The 23,602-nt window shown below is 47.0% G+C and overlaps 1 protein-coding gene across 5 annotated transcripts in view; it reads right to left on the bottom strand.

Annotated features, from left to right (window-relative positions):
• The window catches only part of cadm1a (cell adhesion molecule 1a), a 217,164-nt gene that overhangs the window by 35,513 nt on the left and 158,049 nt on the right, over positions 1-23,602 (bottom strand). For all 5 annotated transcript variants that reach the window (XM_029173251.3, XM_029173253.3, XM_029173254.3 and 2 more), the window contains 4 exons: positions 17,034-17,180; positions 8,650-8,802; positions 8,124-8,261; positions 2,877-3,035 (listed from right to left, as the gene is read on the bottom strand). In XM_029173251.3, the coding sequence (XP_029029084.1) occupies positions 2,877-3,035; positions 8,124-8,261; positions 8,650-8,802; positions 17,034-17,180 (597 nt within the window). The remainder of the gene's footprint in view (positions 1-2,876; positions 3,036-8,123; positions 8,262-8,649; positions 8,803-17,033; positions 17,181-23,602) is intronic.

The raw sequence follows: 23,602 nt of genomic DNA, 5'->3' as shown, positions 1-23,602 counted from the left end.
TCAAAACAGCCCTCGAACAATGTTTTTTCAGCTCGGCGAGCTCTCCGCTCACGTCGCCTCAATCCCCGGGGAATCGCACGAGAGATAGAAATCACAAGAGGCCGCGTGCGGCCGGGCATCCAAAAGGCTGAGCCCAGAAGCACCGTGCGACACAACGGTCCCATTGCCCGGATGTCGATGAAGGAGCCGGTCGTGCACTTGAGACGACCTCTCCCGAGCGTCTCCAGAACCATCATCCCCAGTCAGCGTCCTGGCGCGCCTCTTTTACACCGTCCCTGGTCCTCAAATGAGCGATTTGAGTTGGTGCTCGTTCACCGAGAGGAGCTTCTATGCAGCTTTTTACAGTACACTCATAAACGGCAGAGCATGAAACGCTTGCAGGTGCACATCGCGCTCACTTCTGTCTTCACTTCATGTCTTCAGTTTATGCGAAATGATGAAATTAGTTTTTATTCTTTTCCCAGTTTTACAGAGGAAATGCGTCATTCATCGTCCGTGTTCTTAATTAGCCTGCAGACGGAGGGACAAGGCGTGAGCTGTGATTTCAAAGCCAGCTGTAAAGTTCCACCGCGCCGTCCGACCTTCTCGGCAACAAACAACACGCGTCCGGCCGTCCATCTGTTTAAATCACACCCTGTCAGACGCCGGCTCTCTGTCTTGGTGATGGACAACGGATCGGCAAAAAGCCAAGTCTTCCGCTCAGTGGGTACAGCATGCGCGCGTTTGGACAGCAGGCCTTTGGTTTAGTCTCCACTCCAGGCGCTGCACTGGATCCTGCACCGCCGTGTGACCTTGTCAATTAGGAGCAGTAAACATGAAGGACGGCCGGCATCGCTAGGTTGCTTCGATAGCCGCAAGTAGCTATGGCCAATCTTCCTCGTGTCTGCTTGAAGAAAAAAAAAAAACAGGCCGCGCTGCCAGATCTGGATGCTGCCACCACTGAAAATGAAATTGTGGCCGTATGCCATTATGACCGGGGGCCATTATCATTATGCTAACCAAATTATTTGCTTTATTGTGCGCCTCACCTCGTATGCACTTAAGATGGCACCATCCATCTCTGTGCAGCTGGCTGACCTTAAGGCTGAAACAACCGACTGGGACGACTAGGAAAACAGCCTCCGTGGCTTATATACATGAATAATACAGGTTTCCTTAATTACGCTGGTTTCTGACAATTCTTTTTCGTGCCATGTCTCACTCTATTTAACAAATTGGCCAAACAGAGAGCGGGTGGGTGTAAATCACTGTTTCCACTGTACCTAAGCAATTAGTAAACAAACTTATCTGTCACTGCAGGAATAGATAGGCTGGGCTTTATTTTACAGGCGCTGTCATTTATACTTTTCGTTACGTACTGTATGTAACTGCATGCATTCTTGGAAAGGTTCATAAAAATGCTAAGTGAGCCAGTAATTACAGGGGAATGGATACCAGGTTCAGCAGAGGTGCACGTAACTGTCAGGTTGATAGTATATCCAAACCAAATAATTACTGTCAAATTATTTTAATAATTCTCAGAGCGTGGACTACATCTTAGCAGGGGCAGAGCATAAATATGACAGGCTGCTTGTTATCTATCGCACAAATAAGAATATTACAGGGCTCCAGATATGGTAGGCTTTAGTGGGGCTGCCCTAAATGTGCTCAGGCTGTCGTCGTACAAGAATTAGGGCTCTGACATGCTGTGGCAACCTGAGCGCCGGCTCCCGTGCAGTTCATCCCACCGCCGGCAGAACGAGAGCTGCTAAACTGTGAACGCTTAAAAATAGCATCTGGAAAAAAAAAAGTCTCATGTTAGAGTTAGAATATGCATTTTTTGACATATCTGACGTGCCTCCTAAAAATAAAGTCCTCCGTGCCATCGTATTTCTCAGTGACAGACTCTGAAGATGAGATCAAAAAGGAGGTGGACTGCAGAATGAGCCGTGCCTGTTGGTTGCTCATTACAGTATGCACAGAGCATGACAGCAGCAGCCCCGGCATGCAGCAGTGTGGAGCGCGGAGCCGGGTGGTCCGCGTGAGCGCCCTGTTATCAGAGGCCAACAAAATGCCATGCTGCCTCTGTAGATGAGCTGATCTCCTGTTCTCGCTCTCCCAGAGAAAGGTCAGATAACTACAGAAGAGTTTTTTCCTCCCCCCCTCCGTCTTTTAATAGAATGCTAGGACATGCCAGAGGCCAAAGACTGGGGTTACAAAGGCAGACAATATAATTTTAATCACTTTGCATCCATATCAAAAACTCCAAATTACCAGTAAAGGTCTAGCATTTTAATTACATGTCACATGGCTGGGTTCAGGTGCTGCTTCTGTGTTTTCACCTTTCTGTGTTGTAGTGAGGTCTGTTGTTATCAGCACTGGGCTACAGTAGTTCCTTTAAAACCCAGTTTCTTTACTATACTCTAATTAATAACAGGCATTAAACATCACATATATTTACCAAAATACTGCAGCTTAAGGGTTTGTCAGTGTAAATGCAATTCAAATACTGTAGATGCTAGAAATATTTGTAGCTGCTGAATGTCTTTATCCGGCTGTCTGCAATGGGAGTAACATGTAGTGAAGCTTCAGTGAGGGGAAATGTATTCACCTTAATCAGTGGATGGACCCGTGTGCCTAACTACGCTCTAATTTCCCCCCCTTTTATTCCACACAACCTGTGCATGGAAATGATCCCTCATCAATGGCGCCGCGTTACATGTCATGCACAGGAATTCTGGTTGCAAATTTATGCCACTTAATTAGTAGGGACGAACTGCTCTCCTCGAACACACTGCGGTTTAGAGAGTTGATGAGACAGAAAACAAGGGATAAGTCGATGGGACCTGCTGCTTAAACGCCCGGGTTCCTGTTTACTTCAGAGCAGGTGTACTCACACTGAACCTCCAGGTATTTCTGCGCTTGGAAGTCCTTGACTGCGGGGTGGTCTACGATGCAGACCACCGGCACGCCGTCGTCCTCCTTGCTCACGGTGAACGCCAGCCGGCTGCTGACTGTGTACATCCGGTCATAGGTCAGCTCCACTTTTGGCTTGCCTGCGGGACAGGAGCACATGTAAACACGGCGGCACCAACATAAATACATATAAACGTCGGCTCGCTGTCCCGCTGCACGTGGGAAACCCCGTAGCCCCTCGCTAACGGGAAGAGACTGAGCTGCTGGAGTCTAAACTTTCACCGGCAGTCACAGACTTTGCTGAGAGCCGTTTTCATTTCTCCCACCCGCGAAATGTTTGTCAAAGTGTTCCAAATGTGAACTTCCGCAAGTGAATCCATCAACATTAAATGATCCCTTCTGTAGTCGTTCTGTTTTAAATGCAAATGTGAGCGGAACTGCTGAAAGGAGCCCGGTCTCGCCTGCATGTGCAGTCAGAACCAGGCAGCATGCGCCTCGTCAGCGCCACGACACCGGGTTTGGGGTTCATCGAATCCCCTCTATTCGTGCGCTTGTCTCTTCCTCCGTGGGAACAGGTCGGAGGTTCGCTGGACACCTTGTCGTGAGCTTTGGACTCAACAAAGCATTTCTGGCTCTGCTCATTATTTAAAATGTTCCACATAAATTCCACGCTGGCTTTTCGCTTCTTCGCTGTCTTGTTGATCTTCTGTGTACGTTGCCCAAACTAAAGTCATATAGTGAAAAGATTCACATGTGTTTTCTTTCACAAAATAACAATGCTGGAACCTTTAGACTCAAGGCTGCTGGAAAAAAAAGAAAAAGCTTTAAAAATATTATGGCTTGACGCAGCAACTGTTGCTATGGCTGCGGCGGGAATGTCTTTCTTCCACTGACCTCCCAAAATATGTAGAGCGAAAATAAGGGGGGGTGTCCTTGAGAATGGTCAAATAAGGTGAATCATCTAAGAATTGCCTGCTGTCAGGCACCACTGTGTGACTGTGAATCACTCATTAGACTTTATGAAGCCAGATTTATTGTGTGGCCACAATTTACGCCGCGCCAGATCCGACGCCGGCAGCGCGGCCCCGTGATATCAGACAATGTGTTCTCGAATGCCTCATCACGGTGCGTTAGGATAAGAGGAATGTGTGCACGCCGTGGTGCACGGCGCTGTTTCAGAGGTTCATTATTTTTACTCCTTCGCCCAATTTCCTAACGGTTTGTGCCACGGTGAGTTCGCGTCCCATCAGTAAAACAAATATGAGCCGCGAACAAACAAAAAGGGAAAAGCTGCGAAAGGACACAAACACCGCTTAATGTGAAAAGCTGTTAAATGTAAAATACATAGTGGATCCATTCCCCCACTGCGGGTGTGCGACTGTGGTGATACCGTCGCCGCGGTGACAGCTGTCTCTTTGGATTCTGGGAAAGCGAACTCGTGTGATGTGCCCCGTGTAAAGGAACAGGTTGTCATGAATAAAGACCACTTGAGGCTTCAGATTCAGCCGCGCATCTAAAACGGGATCCTGGAGGGAGCTCCTCCAGTCAAAAAAACTCTTTTGAGATGCATGAAGCAGTGGTGAAATCTTCAAGGCCTTTAGTCTCCTGCTTTACTAATCCACACAAAGGCGTTTAATAAGAACGTATGACTGGGACAATGGGACGCCTCGTTTTTGTCCAACCTCTCTCTTCGACTTCCCACCGACCGGATCGCACACATTTACATGACTCCGAGGCAGAGACGGAACAAACAGACCCCGCTGTGCATTTGTTGCGAGCTGAGCGCGAGCGCCGCTTCCACCGCGGTGGAGACGGAGTTGTCTCACACGATGGACCTCTGACAGCACAAATTTGCCGCATCAAATATTAACCCGTTGAAGTCGAGGCTCAAGTTGCGCCGGAGGGCGGCGCGCGGCGAAACAACTGAGGCCCCGTGTGTTTCATGTGAACTCACGCCACCGGCGGCGCCCGACGCTGCCGCATCAGGAGCCGAAGAGTCAGCGCTCAGAGCGTCAAATCTCACCTTGTTACACAGTCTGTTTACCAGATCTATAATCTATGATGGCTTTAATATCTTCCCACTACAATAAGGCCCGAAACGGATCCTAATGTGGAGAGATGCTGCTGAACTGGACTCTGAGTCAGACTCACAGCAGTGCATAGACACTCGCTAAGTGTTTTTTTATTGACTAGGCCCCCGCTCTCGACCAATCGGGCGCCCCGCTTGAACATTAAATTATGCAGCATGCACATTTCTCGCAATTTCATGCTGACGACTAGCAGAAGCTCTGGGCAAAGCGAGGAGAGGAAGGACCGGGCAGAGGCTCGCTCCAAATCTTTAATGCTGCGATTGTGATTGTGCATTAATGACACTGAAACGCTCTTTGAGGGGCTGAACTGTAGTTTCCCCACCTTTTCATTTGCCAGTACAGCGCGGTGTAAAAATGCGATTTAAAACACGGGTTGCCGATTGCACCGGTGCCCTGGTTTGACAGAACGGAGCTGGAAAAGCCCTCAAAACGTGAAGTGAGTTGATGAATTAGCAATAGCTCTGCGTTGGAAAACATCATGCTGCATTAAGCGCTAAGAACAATGTGAGAGACTGCTTTTGGAGTGACGCCAGTGGAGATGAATGTCACTGAAATGTAGTGGAAGGTCAAAGAAAAGCTGGAGTGGCACTTTGTGTCGTGCATCCCCACGCATGCAGTGAGTTGGTCCAATTGCGCCTCCTCTGCATTTCACCTCTTTGTCATTTAAGCGTCTTCTGCTGCGGCAAGACGCGAGTAATGTCTTCATATCCCCACACTTGTGTTTCAGTTTCCATCCTGCCGGCTGGAGCTGAGGCGCTGAAGTTAGCCGGCGGTTGCTCTGCAGGACTCCAGGCCACTGGCTGCCGTCCCTGTTGCTACCGCGAGCTTCTTCCTGTCTCTCGGTTACGGTTATTAGAGGCAGGAATGACCCGCGCTGCACGATCCTGCGCTCCCTCCATTTGCGACTTTCACCACGGCGTACAGTGCAGTGCGCTTAAGAGCTGGATGTATTCGTGTCGGGGAACATGTTCGTAAATCACCGAACAACAGAATAGGAGCAAATGAAAGGAAAGGAAGATAATAGTTAGATAATGGGTCTGTGCATATTAGTAGAGATGGTTGGATTTACATTGGCAAGCATGACAATTCTAACCTTTAAATGATATTTAAGGGAGCCTGATTATCCCGTAAGGTAATTAAGTTAAATTCTGAGGACATTTAATTAGGAATAGGTCTGCCAGGCAAGGAGCCACAGCCGAGGGCGCTTTAAGTAATTCTGCCCCGGTGTCAGGACTCTGACAACCCGACACGTTCTTTCCCTCCCCATCTTTCATTTTGCTGCCGCAGTCGGTCCTTCATCATTTTTCAGCTTCAGCAGCAGCGGCGGCTTTCGTTTTGACAACGCCGCTGCCGTGTCAGCGACACAAACTGTGTATTTGCACAAACCACACGCATTCCCGGCTGCAATTGCTCGCACTTGACAGCATTTCATCATCCCCCTTCCTTTCGCTGAACCTGTAGCAACACGGAAAAGCAGCGGGGGATCCAGGGATGTTGGCAATGTGTTTGTTACAGCAGTCCAACCCCTGACCTTGGCACACTGAAACATTCTCATCCTTGAAAAGTTCACTAAGGGGTTTAATGGGCGCTAGTGCAGAGGTGAAGCTGCTAAGGGCCTTTTACACAGCTTCTGATTAGGACCTTTGTTTGAAAGTCTTTACAAAGCTTGCTGTCTGGGCTCCAAGGTGGAGCTGCCTGGCAAGGGGTCTGTTCACCCCTGAGCTCTGCTTAGACTTCTAAAGCTCAGCTACCTTTGATGAGGGCATGAAAGCTGTCGCGGCGCCAGAAGACTCTGGCCACCGCTGCACATCCACACGGCTTTAATGGAACCCGGCCAGAGTCGCGGCAGAACTTAATTCATAAGGCGACAGCGGCGAGCATTACGAGCCAAGGAAGTTTAGACGTGGAATACAGGCTTGAAATGCGCACACACATGCAAAGCGGCGGAATTAACTTAACAGGCCGACTGTGTGGACCCACAGAAATAGATATTAAATCATGCAGAGCAATAAAAAGGTCTTTGCAGATAGTAGAAAACCCTATGGATGAGGCCGACTGCATGATGCATGGAGGTTGAGAGCCTCCTACTTCAAAAACAAAACATATTAATATATATTAATGTATATTTGCTACAGTAACACTATGAAGAGGCTTGGGGCATTTACATTTAGGTATTTATCCCATAAAGTCTCTGTTTAGAGCGGCTGACATAGATTATTCAAGTGAAATGGAGAGACTGAGCGAGCTGAGAGTGAAGCAGGGCAGAAGCTTCTGCATACTAATTCTTCATGGTCAGCATAAGCGCCACTTTGTTTCCTGACCTTTAACTGTGCCTTGCCTGTATTTTCCGGTGCCAAGCGCCCGTGGGTGCCCAGGTAGCCAGAAGACATCAAACAGGCGGAGGTTCCAGTAACAGGAGCCACACAAGAGCGTCCTTTGTCTCAGAAGGAGCCTCGCTTCGCTGGGGCTTCGGCCCCGTTAAGAATGAGGCATTCATTTTCATACATAGCGAGAAACCAGACCTTGACCCCATTCAAAATCTTGTCCCATCCAGTAAGTGCGAGTTGCATTGATGCAAACGACGCCGCATCGCATCCCGCCTTAGGAAGCTGCAAACCCGACGGCACCAGCTCTGATTTCATCTCATCAACGTCTTGTCAAGACGAGTAAATCCTCCGCGCTCTGACTTCTTGCACCTGGAACGCGCAGCTGATTCGTTTCTTAATCACTGCTCAAAACGGTGGAGTTAAGAGGTGTTAAGACGTTAGGGCTTCATTAGGATTTCTAAAAAGGAGGTGGCATTTAAGTGAGTGAGTAAATGGGCAGGGTCAACACTTAGAGAACTGGGCCTTGTCTCATTCCAGTGAGCCTAAATGTACAATCGCTGCATGTTATGTGTGGATAAAAAGGACCGAGGGCAAGAGGAACGTTCTTTCTTCCGAGGAGCGGCCCCTCGCGGCCCCTTGACCTCATGCAGTGCTCGTGTCAAACAGAAGCATCCTGCGAACCGATCGGAATAGCAGACAAACGCGCGGACGCCACAAAAGCGGCCGGCTCCCATTTTCTGCAGCCGCTGCGAGAGGAGAATGTCACGGTTCGCGGCCGGGATCCCCTGGTGCCCGTGCGACGCGCACCTACCTGGGAGCTCCTTATCTCCCTTCATCCATCTGATGGCGGCGGCCGGCTTGCTGCTCATGGCGGTGCAGGTCATCTCTGTCTCGTTGCCCTCGCTCAGGACCTCATCCCGCGCCTCGATGATGGGGTTACCTGGAGGAACTGCGGCGGGACACACAGAGCGCGCTCAGTAAACACCGCCACAGTGATTCCACACACTTATGTCTGCACGGTGGGAAAACAGGTCTCGAGCGGGACAGATGGCTTTAAAAGTGGGTCACATGACAGGAAGAAGGGGTGCAGACGATGGTTTAATGCTTTCCAATGGCTGCGATGCACCTGTTCCGCTGAGTTAATAGTCATTTGCAGTGAATGAGGAAGCGCGGATGTAAACTAGATGCTCCAACCGCATCGCTAGCTGGAGACTCGACGCTGTGAAATGACACACGACGCTGCAGCCGCGACGCCAAGTGTCTGCTGCTGTTTAAATTAGGACTAGCGGGCTACACGGCTACTGTGTGTGAGATGTGACAGGGCGCCGGCGTCGTACTTAGCACAGTGATGTCAGCGTAGGCCTCCTGCGGGGGGTCCGTGTAGAGCTGGCAAACATATCGACCCTCGTCTGACAGCGAGACGTTCGACAGTGACACCCGCAGCTCGTTCTCGGAGAAGTTCACCAGCTGAAAGCGGGCGTCTTTCAGTGCTGTGGGAGAGGAAACACACACACACACACACACACACATGGGTACGTGTTGGGAAACGAGGTGCTGGAAGATCATATATCATTAGCTGGAACCCAGGAGCCCTGCAACCGTCCTGCGTTCAAGTGTGAGGCATTTCTTGAATTTTTCATAGATTCCCCGACTAATATGCTGTTAGTCACTTTGACTTCGAGTCCATCACAACTTCAGACGCGCTTCAAAGAACTTTCCAGCGAGAGAGAGGGGGAAGAAAAAAGTCAGACTAATTACTCAACAATCACTGTGCGCAGTGATGTAACGCAGCATGCAGCAACAACAAAGGCGAGAAATTAAAGCTCGGGAAGGAAAAAAAAAAACAAAAAGGAAAAAACAATTCACACTTTTGTAATTGCCTCCTGTTTAAACAGTAGTGCGACACAGACGGAGCACATGGGAGCAACATGGTTTGTCTCCGCAGAGACTTTCCTGTCAGCTGTCCTTTCGCTGGCCCACAGCTGAACTGAGCACGGATCCATAAATCGCCTCCGCCGACACTTTCATCTCTCCTAACCTCGCTTTCAAACCTATAAGAGCGCTATCAGCCGTAATGTGAAAAGACAACATGTGGTTAAGATGAAAGCTCACCCGTCTCCATCCTCATTCAACGTGCCGCTAAATTCTGCTCTGATTGACAGCGACTCCGGGATCTTTGCACTTTGCGCTCTCTTTATATAGATCCTGTATATAGATACAGATGGGGTTGTCTGATACAGGGCACCTCAAAACAACGTGATGCTGATAGAAACACCTGACAGATGTATTATTACCGCTGGGAATAATTAATAACAAAAGAAAAAGACTAGGAGTATGAACCGGTGATTAAAAGCCGATTCGCACAGCTTCTAATGTGTCTTATGGATGTCACACAAGTCTGAGGCAAAAAGAATCAGGAGGAAGCGGGAATACAAATCACCTCAATTGATTTTGTGCATCATTAAACAAGACCATCAGACACTTTTTAAGTGGTATCATGAGGCTGAGTGGAGATGAGGCCTTTTGTCACCACATTAAGGACATTTAAAAGATCAATGTTAACATACAGCGCATCTACTCGCTTATTTAGCCCAAATACATTGGTCCACACCCCTGTTTATCTTATTATCTGGTCACTTAGAACAATAACTCTTAGTTTCCTTTTTTTCTGGGCACAACGAAGCCCTTGTTGTGACATATGAGTAATTTGACCCTAATTAGCGGCTCTCATTCAAAAGTCTGGTTAGGCCTCATTAAATCGAGAGGTCAGCCTCTAATCCTCGTGATTTAATTGAATATTAAATGTTGCCAGATCCGTAAATACTGACGCTGCCGCATGCAGATGCACCGAGGAAAGGCATCAATCTGCTCACGGAGGCAGCGACGCTCCGACGGAGGAAATATTCCTACAGTACTATCTTTTTACTGTCATCGTTAAAGAGAAATGTGGTAAGAGCACTTGGGTAAATAGCATCCATAAGGGCGCTGGCAGCGGTATAAGCATCTGCTTAATCAAATGCAAACAAAATAGTGGATGGGGCTCTTCCGTTATTAAAAACAGGAGAAGGAAGTCTTTTTACAGTAAGCTGGGAGTTTAGTTTCCTGGACCGTAATTTGAACTCAGTCAGAAAGGATCTGAGGTGGATTTGGGAGAAACGGGTAACGCACACAGGCTAATTCAATCTCTCTTTTTAAACATCCCATAAGGCTGTAAAGCCTTAAAGGAGAGATGGAAAGGAAGCACAAAGGTCAACCAATGAACACAGATTCCACCATTAAGGCTGCACTTTGTCAATCACCATGTGACTGTACTCCTAACTAGAATACTGCTTCTTTGTTTTGTTTGTATCATCTATAGAAGCTGATGATGAGCTGCTATTGCTTTAATGGAAAATTGCTTCAAATTTTTTCAGCTATAATGAGTCAGAGAAAATATCACACTCCTGCATCTCTAAAGGAGAAAAAAGTCATGTTTGTACAATATAAGATAACATTTGTGAAGATAGTTCATCTTTTCATAACTTGACCAGCGTCGTTACCTTCCACACGCGTTTGCAGAGGTTGAAAGCGGTGAGTTGGGTTTTCACATGCATAAACACGGTGAAGAGACACGCGGTGGCAAGGACACCGTCGTGCCGGAGGCTCTGAATAACACCGAGCTCAACGAGAGCTCGAAGCACAGCCTGGTTAACACAGCGGGGTAGAGCACGGTGGCATGAAATGTGCAGAGGAAAGGTGAGTCAGACAATGCTGTCGACAATTATTCTAATATTATGTCACCACCCGCTGGAGCACATATTTTACTTCTGTGTTCCAAAGCGCGGTGACCTTTAGCTGCATGCTCTTTTTGTCCCGCTCTCCTCCTCGTGTTCTATGAAATCTGATAACGCCAGAAGGACGTCACAGACGTCTGACAAAGGTGAGACAGCCGGGTCTTTAAATAACAAAGCCCCGTCTGAACTCTGAAAGGCTGTAAATTATCGCATGCGTCCATTTTTTTATTTATTACTTTTTTTTTTTTTTTTTACAGCTGATGGTGACGGAGCTAATTTAAAAGCAGTGATAAGACAGTAGAGTGGAGCTCAGCTGAAGAGCAGCCAAGGAGAGTCGCCGAGGGAGCTGACGAAGGGAAAAGTCCAACTTCTGCTCCCTGTAAACTCAAGCGCAGCCTCGCCGGCCGCGCTGATTACGGCTATTAAGCGGCAGGGCCAACTTTAATGACGCCTATTGTTCTGCGTGCGTTTATGCTAATAAACCTGCGAACGTGCCCCGCTCTCCTCTCGCCGTGAGAGAACGAGCGTCGGTGTCAACAATAAACAGCAGAGCAAGCAGCGAGTGGTGAGACATTAGCGCGGTGCAGCCTCCATGTTGGGTTAGAGGTCAAGGGACCAGCTGGGGATCAGGTAGACGCTTGACTCTACATACCTTTAGCTCGGCTACACATTGTTTATGAGTCTTACTTTTATTCTACAGAATCTGAACCTGGACCTATTCTTTAATGTTTCCATTACATCCTGTAATTATAGAACCATGTCCTTCATATACAGCAGAAAGCGCTTCTCCGTGTGAGCAGTGCTTTCATATTCGCCCACACACACACACACCGAGAGGTGAAGTGTTGCTATGCAAAGCACTGGCCACTCGTCAGCCGGGGTCTAGTATTTTTCTCAAGGACACTTTGACATGTGGACAAGAACATCTGGGCGTCACAAAGCCCTGTGGCCACAACCGGCATTACAACAAAACAGACTTCTGTGTGAACACATGACCAGGAACTAAAACGCAGGAGAACCAGGATCAATACGTCCTCTAATGGCTTTCTCGCCGCTTGTTTCTCCACTGACTGCACGGTTTTGATTCATCTCACTTTTTTATCTCCCGTCCTCGAATCGTCTTCGTTCCTTCTCTGCATTTCATCTGAATATTTTCATTCCTTCTTTTTTTTATTTTTTTTATTCCGGTCTCAGCAAAGAGCCTCATCCAGAAAGAACAGGAGATGATGAGTGTGCCTCGCCTAAGTGGCTGCAATCAATTGTGATTAGTGGCTGCCGCTATTTTTTGAGAGGAGCACATCAAAGTTTTATTATTGGGTGTCAGAGTGGGTGAGCCGGGGTGGAGCGGGGGTAATTACATTCTTACAACCATCCTCCTCCCCATTCCTGCTAAAGTCCAGGCTTCCAAATCGCAGCTTAGTCACCATCTAAAGCCAGAATATAAGAATATTAAGCCTCGCTTCAGCAGCTGTGAGCCCTCAATGCTTATTTTCTCTCTCCAACTCCGCTGCTCAAACTCCTCCTGTTCATACGACTCCAGCAGTGTCAGGTGTGTGCAGCAATTTTCACATCATGTGTTCTGTTGAACCTACAGGAACATTTAGTGCCTTTGCTGTTTTTCTTTTTGTATTTGTTTCCTCGTTTGTAAAATGTGCAGACATACTGTACGCTCCTATGAGTGTTTCTATTTAGGGGCTTAAATCATTTAAAGGCTGCAGTAGTAGGACCATTGTGAGTCCTTACTAATAGGATGTTCTACTAACAGATGCTGCAGCCAGAGATCTGTCTGGAATTGGCCAGAGAGATCATATTTATCCTATATTAGCTTCTCCATATTGGCTCTCTGTGTAAAATCCAGGATGGGGCTGAAAATCCTTCTTACTTAATAAGCAAGCAGCATCACACTGTGTGTATGTGTATGTGTATGTGTTCTCCAGATGTCTTGGTGGAGCGCAGTTGCTTTGCTCAAGGGAAGCTGTTGCCTAACTCCATAGTGTTAAATGTTGCTCATATAATTCTGCGAGGCCTTAACCTCACTATGTGGGGCCTTAAGAGGACCTTTTGTTACTATTGGCTGTAAAAGTACTGCATTCAGTTACATCGGTGAGGCTGCTGCCTACTCATTATATTCACCAAAACACTATACGCAGTCACTGACCCTCACCTAACACACATTCAAGCAGTCCTTGTATATTTTTTTGGCCCATTCTGAAAAATAACTTCTTTTAAATTTGAATGTTTCCAAGTAATATAATCAAGGAAGCACCAGATGTGACATTTTCTCAAAAATTTCTATTCATCACCAAAAAAAAAAAAAAAAACAGGTCATCTCCATTATCCCGTCTCCTTTCAATTGTGTCCTTCGTGCAGAAATATTACATACATATTTTTTTCCGCGCTTGCTGCTGCATCATAAAGCTGTTTTCACATAGAGCCGTTACCCTGAACCTCGCTGGCCTTCGGTGAAAACATCTCCCGCCGCTAAAGGAGCTAAAACCCTTCTCCGCCTCATCGGGAGAACAAGGGCGGCGCTGCAGAGTGCTCCTCTCAGCGTTTCATACAAGTGACCGTGTAGGTGCGTATTTGAAGACGAAGGCGCTCTCTTTCCCTTCGGGGAGCGATGTCAGAGGCGCCGCGCTTTCATGTGGATGATAAAAGCAACAATATCTGCAGTTTTAATGGCAGCATTAGCTTATACACAGGTGATAATACCAGAAGCAACCAATCAATATCTCAAAAAATGATTGTGATTATTTATAACAAACTGTATGATCCACGGCTCTGTATATCTCACAGTATATCTGTCTACTGTTTATTTAGGAGAGCGTAGGACATTAAATCAGCACTAAAAAGCTCTGAAGCAAGACCTCGAGGAGCAGCCGGCCAACTTTACAAATCTGTTTACGCCTTATAGGAAGTGCTCATAAAACTGCTGACTTGGAGGAGCCAAAGTTTCCGCAGGCTTATTAGCACTATTATCACTTTGTCAAGTCTGTTAAGATGGCCTCCGGTCATGTCAGAGGTTTCCTCAGCTTGGGCTCTGGGAATGCAGCAGCAGAGGAGAGCTCAACCCGAGCCGTAAAGTAGCAAACTCAACATCGCGGCTGTGAGTCGAGATGTTTGGAAGACGCGGTTGTTTACCAGGGAGAGAGGACTTAATGAATTATGGGAAAAGACGTTTGCCCACAGGCCTCTCGGATTTTCAACTCTGCGGAGCTGACGGGCGGCTACTTGTTGATCGACTGGTCCACAGCCATGAGTGAGGAGCCAGGGAGTAACAATGCAAATGGGAGGAGGGTTTGTGTGCATGTTGATGCAACTAGACTTATTCAAAAAGGAGTCTTTTGCAACATACTGTACAGTATATCACCAGATAAATATGCACCAGCATAAGAAGCAGGGTTAGCGTGAATCAATTTAACCTAAATAAAAATAAATTCCTCACAGAATGGATAACAGGAGGATGACCAACAGCCTGGAGGCCTTGCAAAAGGGCCGCGACGGGCTTCAAAGCCGCCTCCTTCCCTGTCTCCTTACCCTCCCGCCCTCCATCTCACCCTCACAAACATAATCCACCGCTGTGGATTCAGACGGAGATGGCGGACGCGATATGCGGAGGGGGGCAGTGTTGTTCGGCGCCCGCCCGGCGGAGGCCGTGTCATAGAGGTGCCTGGGAGGGATCGCGGGAGATCAAGGAGCCCCCCTTAAAGAGGACCGCCTCGCCCTTGACAGCCAGCGTGTGGGAGTCGGCTCACCGCTGCGTGGGCGCGGCGGCGGGTGAAAATCCAGACCAGTTTAATATAAGCAAGAGGGCTCTCTGCCGGCGTGCCCTTGTGCGGAGCGCAGAAAGCGCGTTTGTGAGACGGTGGACGCCGGTGAGGAGGGAGGCCGAGGGCGGAGAGGGGGGTTCGTCACCGCGTAACACGTGTTGTATTAGTCCGTACATACGTGCAGCGTGTTGGAGCGCTGGTGCCTGGAGTCTAAACCCAGCGAAAGGTCAGAACGTACAGAAAAATCCGCTGCAAGGCAGAAAAAGGGCCAGCTAGAACCAACAACGCTGAACATGTGGCATTTGAATATTACATTAAGTTGAGTTGGGAAAAACAATGAGAAAAATCTGAAAAAGAACTGGTGGCTGTTTGTGAACACTATCTATTATAATATGATTGTGCTGAGCTGCTTTAACTTTAAAATGGGCTTTTTTTTTTATCGAACCAGCAAATATAAAACAACAGACGACGCCTACTTGACCGACACCTCTGGTTATTCTTACTCATGGAGTGTTATAATTCCTAATAATGTATTTTTTTTTATTTAAAACAAACATTCATTCAATGGTAACCGGGCATATTAAAATGTAATTAAAATTACTAATAAAAAAGCGGAGCCTCTCTTTCTTTCTGAGCTCAAAGTGTCTTTGTGCTTTGCCACTAGACGTAGAGGAAAAGGCTTTTGCTCCACGTCAGCGTGTGGGAGTTCAGTTAAACACCACTCTGGGCTCGGCTGATACCAGCCTGTTGAATTCAGCCGCTGCAGCAGCACTTCATGTCAGTGGGGAGGCTCCTGATTCAGTTTTGTTCGTTTAAATTAAAATCAAATCATGTCTTTGTTTAGACATTAACTCAAGGAGTTTGATTAATCGACCGCGGTTTACAAGTGATTACACAGTGTTATGAAGAATACGCGACATTACATCTCTGTCCTTTGGTTCCAGCTGCTCTGTGACCTCTTTCTGCTTTTTAAGCATGATTTCAACAAATATCACTTTGAACGGTTGAATTGTAGCCTCCTCTTGTTTAAATCCTGTAAATGTGACATCCAAACAAGTTCCACACAGAAAGCACTGGACTCTGACTCATACAGTAGTATTCATGAGGAGGTAATTAATGAACAGGTAGGAATATTCTTTTTCACAAGAACATCCACATATCTGGCCTTTGCAGTATAATGCCTCCGTTTCACAGGTCCACATTATGTTACACTGAGGACAATGCTTTTCACACTCAGGGAACAAAAACTCAAAGAAGAAATTAAAGTAGAAATGGGTAAAACAAAGCATATAGTCCAAACGAATGTTGTTAATTAGAGATGTGATAATTGGACAGGACTAGAAAAACACTAAAAGGTCAGTGACACCGCGGGTCCAATTTTAACCACTTTGCTGGTTTCATAATGAAATGTGAATTCTGCCCAAGAAACACAATGAAGTTTAAATCCCTCATACATAAACATTTCATGTGAATTTACTGATTCAGCCTGAAAACAAACGCGCTTCCCGGTGGGTTTGAGCTGGTGGATGTGTTGCCACGACAACGAGCCCACCAATCCTGCCAATGGTCAGCCACGTTATCAGGCTAACCAGCCATGTGCTTGGGTTGAATCACACATTTCATCGTGTGTGTGAGAGTGTGTCTGTTTTTTTTTTCGACCAATTCCAATTTAGCTAAAATTTATAAAATCTAAACGATATGTCACACGTCTGTCTAATTTTACAGCTGCGTGCTAAATGAAGCGGAGACACTGACATAAATAAATGCATCACTGAGATTGATTCCCATGTCATCTGATCACATCAAACCGCTTTGAACTATAATTAACCACATCGGATATCAATCACATTAAGACATGGCAGCGCGGGGAGATCTTCCTCGCAGACGCCGCCTGCCACCAGCTACCGCCTCTGTTCTCTATACAGCCAAACAACACGAGCCAGTCCCGAAAGTGGAAACGGACTGTTTACTGATGAATAACAAAAGCCGTCTTCGCTCTATTTCAGCATCGAAATGTGCCCGCGAACGCGGCGGCGTTGGATAAATGTGGGGAAGTGAAAGCTCCCTGTCAGCTGTTTTCCCTCCCATCAAAACAGGCAAATTGACTCACGTGAAAAACACAGTCGGCGCCGACAGAATCGCGGCTCAATTAAACAGGCGGCGGCGTGTGATACTTACGCCTCATGTCTCTGAAGTAGATGGTCTGTCTGTTGGGGTTGAGCAGCTGGATCACGGAGTCGTCGTTGTTCTTCACCCGACAGCTGATGATGGCCATCTCGCCCTCCACCACCGACACATTGTCTGTGGCCAGGTTCTGACTCACCACTGCAGAACGCAAACACAAACACAAGGTTCAATTAGTGCAGAGTTCATTTATTCAGTCGTTTTATTTCATTTATTTTACAGTAATTGTCTTGACCTGTTGGGATTTTCAAAACTCTGCCCCGTCATGACCTGAACAGCAGTGTGAGACAATGGAACGCGGAGATTTACTTTGTTGTAAGCTTTTAGCGAGCGGTGGCCAAACGTCTTAATGCGTGTCCATGGGCATAAATAGCGAGCGAGCGAGCGACCGGGGGGAAACTGCTCCTGTGGGCTGAGAAAAATTGGTCACGGCCATCATCAGTCATCAGCCGCCACTTAGATTGCTGCACTTCCTTGTTTCACAAACAATATCTCTGCCTGAAGAATGAAAAATTGATTCTTTCTAGCTCTGTGCTACTTTGATTTGAAAAAAAAAAAAAATAAAAAAAAATAAAGTAATAACGTCTTCGACTTTGCTTTAGGGTCGTATCTATTGTTGGGGCTCAAGGTGCGACTCCGGTGTGTTTGGCTTCCAATGATTGTTAGAGAACCGGAGCTTGGCAGGCTGCCAGTTATGGCTGATAGCGATGTCAGTCAACAGCACCTTTATGTAGAGAAAGACCAGAGCGCACACACACTCCGACAGACAAAGCCAAACAACAGTTTGGGAAATCAACTAACTGCTCCCACGGCAATAAGACGCACCACCGCATCCAGAACCACCAGCTCATGCTAATACACCCAATACACACAACCCGCGTGGCGGAAGTGTCCACAAGTGGTCCCTTATGCCCGAATCCAACTATGTGACATTTGTTTCTTTCCAGATGGCCGTTCTGTGGCTTGAGACAAACAACAGGACACGTGCGCCGGTGATTCAGCATCACGTGGACCTCACGTCCCCCGATGTCCAGAGTCGATCACACGGGGAGTTGACTTCAGGGCGGGAGCTGAGTAACGCACAGCACAGTGCAGAAAGGAGGAGGAAGTCAAGGACGAGACACAGGGAAACAACACGCTGTCATCTCAGACTCCCACCTACAGCATCTCATCCAGACACTGTGTAACTCTAGACTGGCGTCGTGCGCCCAGTTTGTGGCCCGTGATGCTGTCGGAGGACGTGATCAGCTCGTCGAGTCTCTGAAGCCCAGCTTCATTAATTTTGAGTTAGAAAAAGCATCACCGTGCCCCAGTATCGCCACTAATAAATATGAGTGCTGACACACAGGTAGGTGACTGTGATACAACTTACTAACAGTGTTGGGGGTAATTGGACATTAGTTTTAAAATTAGTTTAATTAAATCTGAGTTTAATGAGTTCTGCTTACAGTGCGACGTTAAGAATGTATGTCTCTGAAAGATGCAGGGCTTTTGGAACAGATGTTTTCAGTTTATTTAAAGGAAAAAAACTTTATGGGTGAAGTCGCCTTACGTCGTCTCACACTCTCCTCCTACGCAGCTACGAAAATAGCATCACAAATGCATCTTGTCTGAAAGGCTAAAAGGACCGACTCTGGGCTGGAGACGGGGCTGGGAAGCGAACGCAACTGAAACATCAACTGCTAATTTGCATGCCTCAGTTGTCAAGCACCTCTAAATATCCCTGCCATTTAGGAGACGCGGAGGATGCGGTGGGAAGGGAGAAATTGCATCCTCTGATGCTGACAGATAGGGAAAGACAGCTTAACAAACGAGATTCAAATCACCGTCCCTCTGTGGCCCGAACACGGCCCCAAATAAATGAACCTGGCCGTCTTTAATATTCAACGGCGAGTCTCTGTTTTCAAAGATGCACAGAGGTGGGCGGCGAAGTGAGCATCTGCTTATGGTAATGCGGCAACTTACTACAAAATGCTTTCCAAGGCGTCCACTGAAGGTTACAAGGAGGCCGCAGGACGGCGGGAGGAAGTCGCGTTCCAGGGGCGGCTTCAAACGCCGGCCGGACGCCTCGTCAGCCGTTTAATTCCCCCCCGCTGTGCTAAACAAACAAGTCCGACACCGCGGAAGAGGCAGCAGGGGGTGTGTGGGGGGGCGCTAATTAATGGACAACAGCAGCCACGCGCCACGGCCGCAGTCAGAGGTGCCGCAGAAAGGCTCCTTGGACGACGGCTGCTTTTAATCCTGGGTGGGAGACGTGTCGGAGGCGGAGGAGGAAAGGATGAGCTCACCACAAGTCTCATCACGGGACGAGCTTCACGCGCAGATAAATCCTCCGGTATAAAGTTATATCTTTCATATAATACAGGGAAGATTATTTATGGATTAAGTATTTTTAGGATGATTTAGTTACATTTTGCTCATTATTATAATAACTAAAACCTAACGTGGAAATTATGAAGCATCCATCCAGATGTTTAACTATTTTCGCTCTAATGAAGGTTAAAAAAACCTCAATTCTCTCATTGTGAAGCTTTTATTCTACGTCTGCTTTTTTATTTTTAGACTCAATCCTTCTGGGAAAACATGACGCAAGTCTACAAATCAAGAGACGTCCTGCCGCTCGTGACGGATGATTCTCGCCGGAGTCGTCGGCTTCAGCTACTACAAAGGAGCAGGTCACGGTTTCATCACCTCTTGATGTTGGGGATCGTCACGCGTCGGAAAAACGCCTCTGCTCGTTGCGATCGGGCCTTTTTTCGCTCCAACTACAGTAAAGTGCACGCGTCGGGCGCCGGACTGAGCGGGCGCTGAAACCCATTTCCATAAAAAACGAACGGTGCCAGTCAGAAGTCAGACGCAGTTACACGTCTGTCTCTCAGCAGCGCTTCTGTACAGAGCACATAATACAAGGTGTCATTTAACTGGCTCAGTGTTGTATGGATGAAGCACAGACATGACGTATGACATATAGACGTGAGCTATAGATACTTCCCAACCGACCTGATCAGTTTTCTGCTTCCTCTCAGTTCTCAAAAGGAAGCTTTTTAGTGCGATACGTGTAATTGTCGCTGACGGTCCAACGCTGCCAAGCGAAACACACATTATGATAATGGCACATCCACAGAGATGGTGGGAGTCATGTATAATTGCCAGGCTGCGCTGCACTTAATACATTTCCTCCAAACGCCTAAATCCGTCACTTCGTTGTCTTTTGTCCGTCACAAACGAGTCTACGCGTGTGCAGAGGCGCGATCGCCGTCCACTTATCCAATAAACAGAAGTTAGCGGCCAATCAGACTATCAAACAGACGTCAGCGGCACCCAGCACGTCTGACGCCCGGCCTCCAAGCTCTGTTAGCATTCAGCAAAGCTTTGAACGCCGCATGTTTCCAATCTCCCAAGCAATATGAGCAGCAGTGCTGGGAAACCGGGGATGGCCGCATCAATCTAGCCCAGGAAACTCAATGTCTCGTATGGTCAGGGGGAGGAATAAATCAGGGCTTCATTGGTGTGATATTCTCTGGGTACAAAACCAGAACAGCTCCAGTACAATTTGATTCCATTAACACATCTCACGACTGGAGATGTGTTGTTTAGCTTTAAAATTCAATTTTTTTAAACATACTATACCTAATTTCCCACAACAAGAGGCTTTAGTATAATTTCAGAATAAAACTAAAAATATCACACAGGCAAAATGAAGGTGCTGCCTTGTGTTTTGTCATGCGAGGGACACGTTTCACACTTGAAATAAAAGTTCAGCGACAGCCATTTAAAACGCAGCGGCTGTCTGACGCCGTCCTTCCTCCCAATCACCCGGTCCGAGTCCGGTTGAGATGGTTGGGAAACAAATCCGGAGACCGTCAAACATGCTAATAAGGCTGAAGGAGGCTAGAGACACGCGATAAAACACATCCAGCGTCTGTTGTCGTGTCTCGTGAGGGCGTCCTGCAGCTTTGATATTTTCCAGCTTTAACGGTGACCAGAAACATGTTTAGCCTTTGGCACTGAGGGCACTAGACTGCTGCCCTCGGCCGTCCGCGTTTCAGCAGCCAATTCCAGATTAAAGTTGTCAGACAATGACACCCCACACGGCACTGTACAGAGCTAGCCCCGGGCCCAGCTCCACTACGAGCCACACCGACTAAAAGCGCCATGTTCCATTTGTCTGGGCCAACATCTGCATGCTTCCCCTTGATTTTAATAAGAAAAGTAGGAATATTAAATCAGGTCACATTGATAATGATAATGAGAATTTTTTTTTTTCATCAGGGAATCAAATGGCGCTTATACTAATTTAACCTGCATTGTGTTGAACGTGTATGTAGTTCATTAGATGAGGCTTAGTTTGTCGGTTTTGGGTTTTAAACTGTTTGCTGTAGATATGAAATATTAATGCAGACACTGGTTTATCTGTGTCTTGTTTCTCGTTCCAGTTGTCCCAGTGGTGTTATTAGAAGTATTAGCGCCCACAATGCATTTATTCATACCCTGCATTACTCTGAAATATTATGCAACATACATTTTTCAACATGCAAAAACATGCATCTTCTTAATTCGTGTACTCATCATTTAACTGCCACATCAAGAGTTATGGACTCCACAATTTGAGGAACACGAGTAACAATCCTCAGGTGCTTGTGTTAGACTTAGCCCAGTGTGTGTGTGTGTGTGTGTGTGTGTGTGTGTGTGTGTGTGTGTGTGTGTGTGTGCGCATACAGAACTGTGATTACATTCCATCCAGTCTGATTGTAGTTGTTTACGGAGTGAGTACTTTAGTACAATTTTCCTGGAGTGGTAGCTACAAGATGGACGCACCAGGATCTACATGAAGAAGAACCAAAATAGATTTTCACGTGTCCGAGACAAAAGCAAACACGATCATGACCACGCTGCAGATTTCCTCCGTGATGAAAGTGATTTTTTACCCTGCGTTTAGTCCGTTTTAGACATAGTTATTATCCAGAGAATGTGTTTGAGGCTCACGCTCCTTGGTGATGAATGCCTGATCTGGCTGTTTTTTCAAAAGAAGAGTCCAATAGACAGCAGAGCTGTAGTCTAACAATGGCGCATGCACATGGACTGATGGAAACCTACCTGAGCAGGTGTCTCTCGGACCTCCGGGACTAACTGCATGTCTGATAACGCGTTGTTAGGGTTTTGATGCTACCTGCTGTTTGGAAGGTGCGCATGCTGACCGGTGTTGGCAGAAAACGAACGATTGATGCTATTTTGAAGCCAAACCGACTTGTGGAGAAACACCTGGGTCTCATTCTGAATCAATGCCCTCCAACTACGACCAACATTCTGTATCTGTGAATCCTGGGGTTTGTTTTCAACCTGTCCGACGCGCCTGCTCATTGCAGCAATTACCTCTGCGACCGAAATAATCGGATGTACAACACTATATGTTTAAAATGGTGATGTACATTAACACTGTCGCAAAGCAGCGGGGACTCACGTGATATTTGCTGCATTAATAAACAAAAAGCCGCCCGCTCTCGGTGTCTGTCAGTTCAAGCGCAACCTGCAAGCGCTGGGAAACTCTTCAACCGAGCCGCTCGCTGTGTGAACGCTGCGTCAGCACAGCCCGGCCGGCTCCAGGCAGCCGATAAAAGGTCAAGAGTCTTGTATGGCCTGACCACTTCAAACAGTAGAATCCCTCTTGGTGAGGATTTGAAGGAGGCAGTTCAGTTAATCTGTGTGTTGACTCTCAGAGAGAGAAGCTCAAAGATGTGATATACAGAAATTCTGGGAGATGATCCCATTGCTCGCTTTAGCGCTCACACGCACGGAGTCTCCACGATGAGTCAGCGAGTTGGTGGCACGATCCAAAATGAGAGGAACAACATGCAATTACCTTCGTAACGGCCTGTTTCATCCCAACCCTGTAATTTGTATCACTCCGTTATTAGTTTGCACTTTTGGTGTTTGATTGTTGCTGAGCAGCGACTCTTTCTGTCATTAACTCAAAACGCACCGCTGCAGTCTTTCAGATTCACAGACCGAGAGGCCAATTAATCCCAGCAGCATCTCCAGTCACCACTAGACCAGTGTTAGATGAGCAAACGTGTGAATATAGTATATTATGTACAACTGTGAAGATACTTCCTCAGCCGGCTTCATTTACTCAACCTCCAATGTAGAAAAGTCAAACAGACTCATAGTGAAACACATAGATTCCAATACAAGTCATAATAAATGTTACAAGACTCTGCTCTATAATCTATAGATAAAGATGAAGTCTGAGACATGTTGTAGGGGCACTTTGCAGCAATATTCTCTTTACAGTTTGGCGCTGCATCACTCCAACATGCAATCTATAATGAAGTTGGTGTTAGCAGAAAACTCATGATTGGTGCTATTTTAAAGCCATGGAATCCTGCTGTGACTGGCTGTACAATGGGAGTCCACCTTCCTTTCCTGATACTAGTACCGGCACCGGCGTCTGAGCCAATATCCTGGAACAATCCTAATCTCTTACGTCTCTGATTCAGAGCAAGTGTTGTGCTGTTTACTCATTTCTAGCCCGACGAAATACTAATAATAACCCAGAGCAGAGA

This window comes from Betta splendens, chromosome 14 (genome assembly GCF_900634795.4).
Source record: "Betta splendens chromosome 14, fBetSpl5.4, whole genome shotgun sequence".
Classification (NCBI taxonomy): domain Eukaryota; kingdom Metazoa; phylum Chordata; class Actinopteri; order Anabantiformes; family Osphronemidae; genus Betta; species Betta splendens.
Note: the sequence above shows the minus strand (reverse complement) of the source record. Positions and strands in the feature narration are given on the sequence as shown.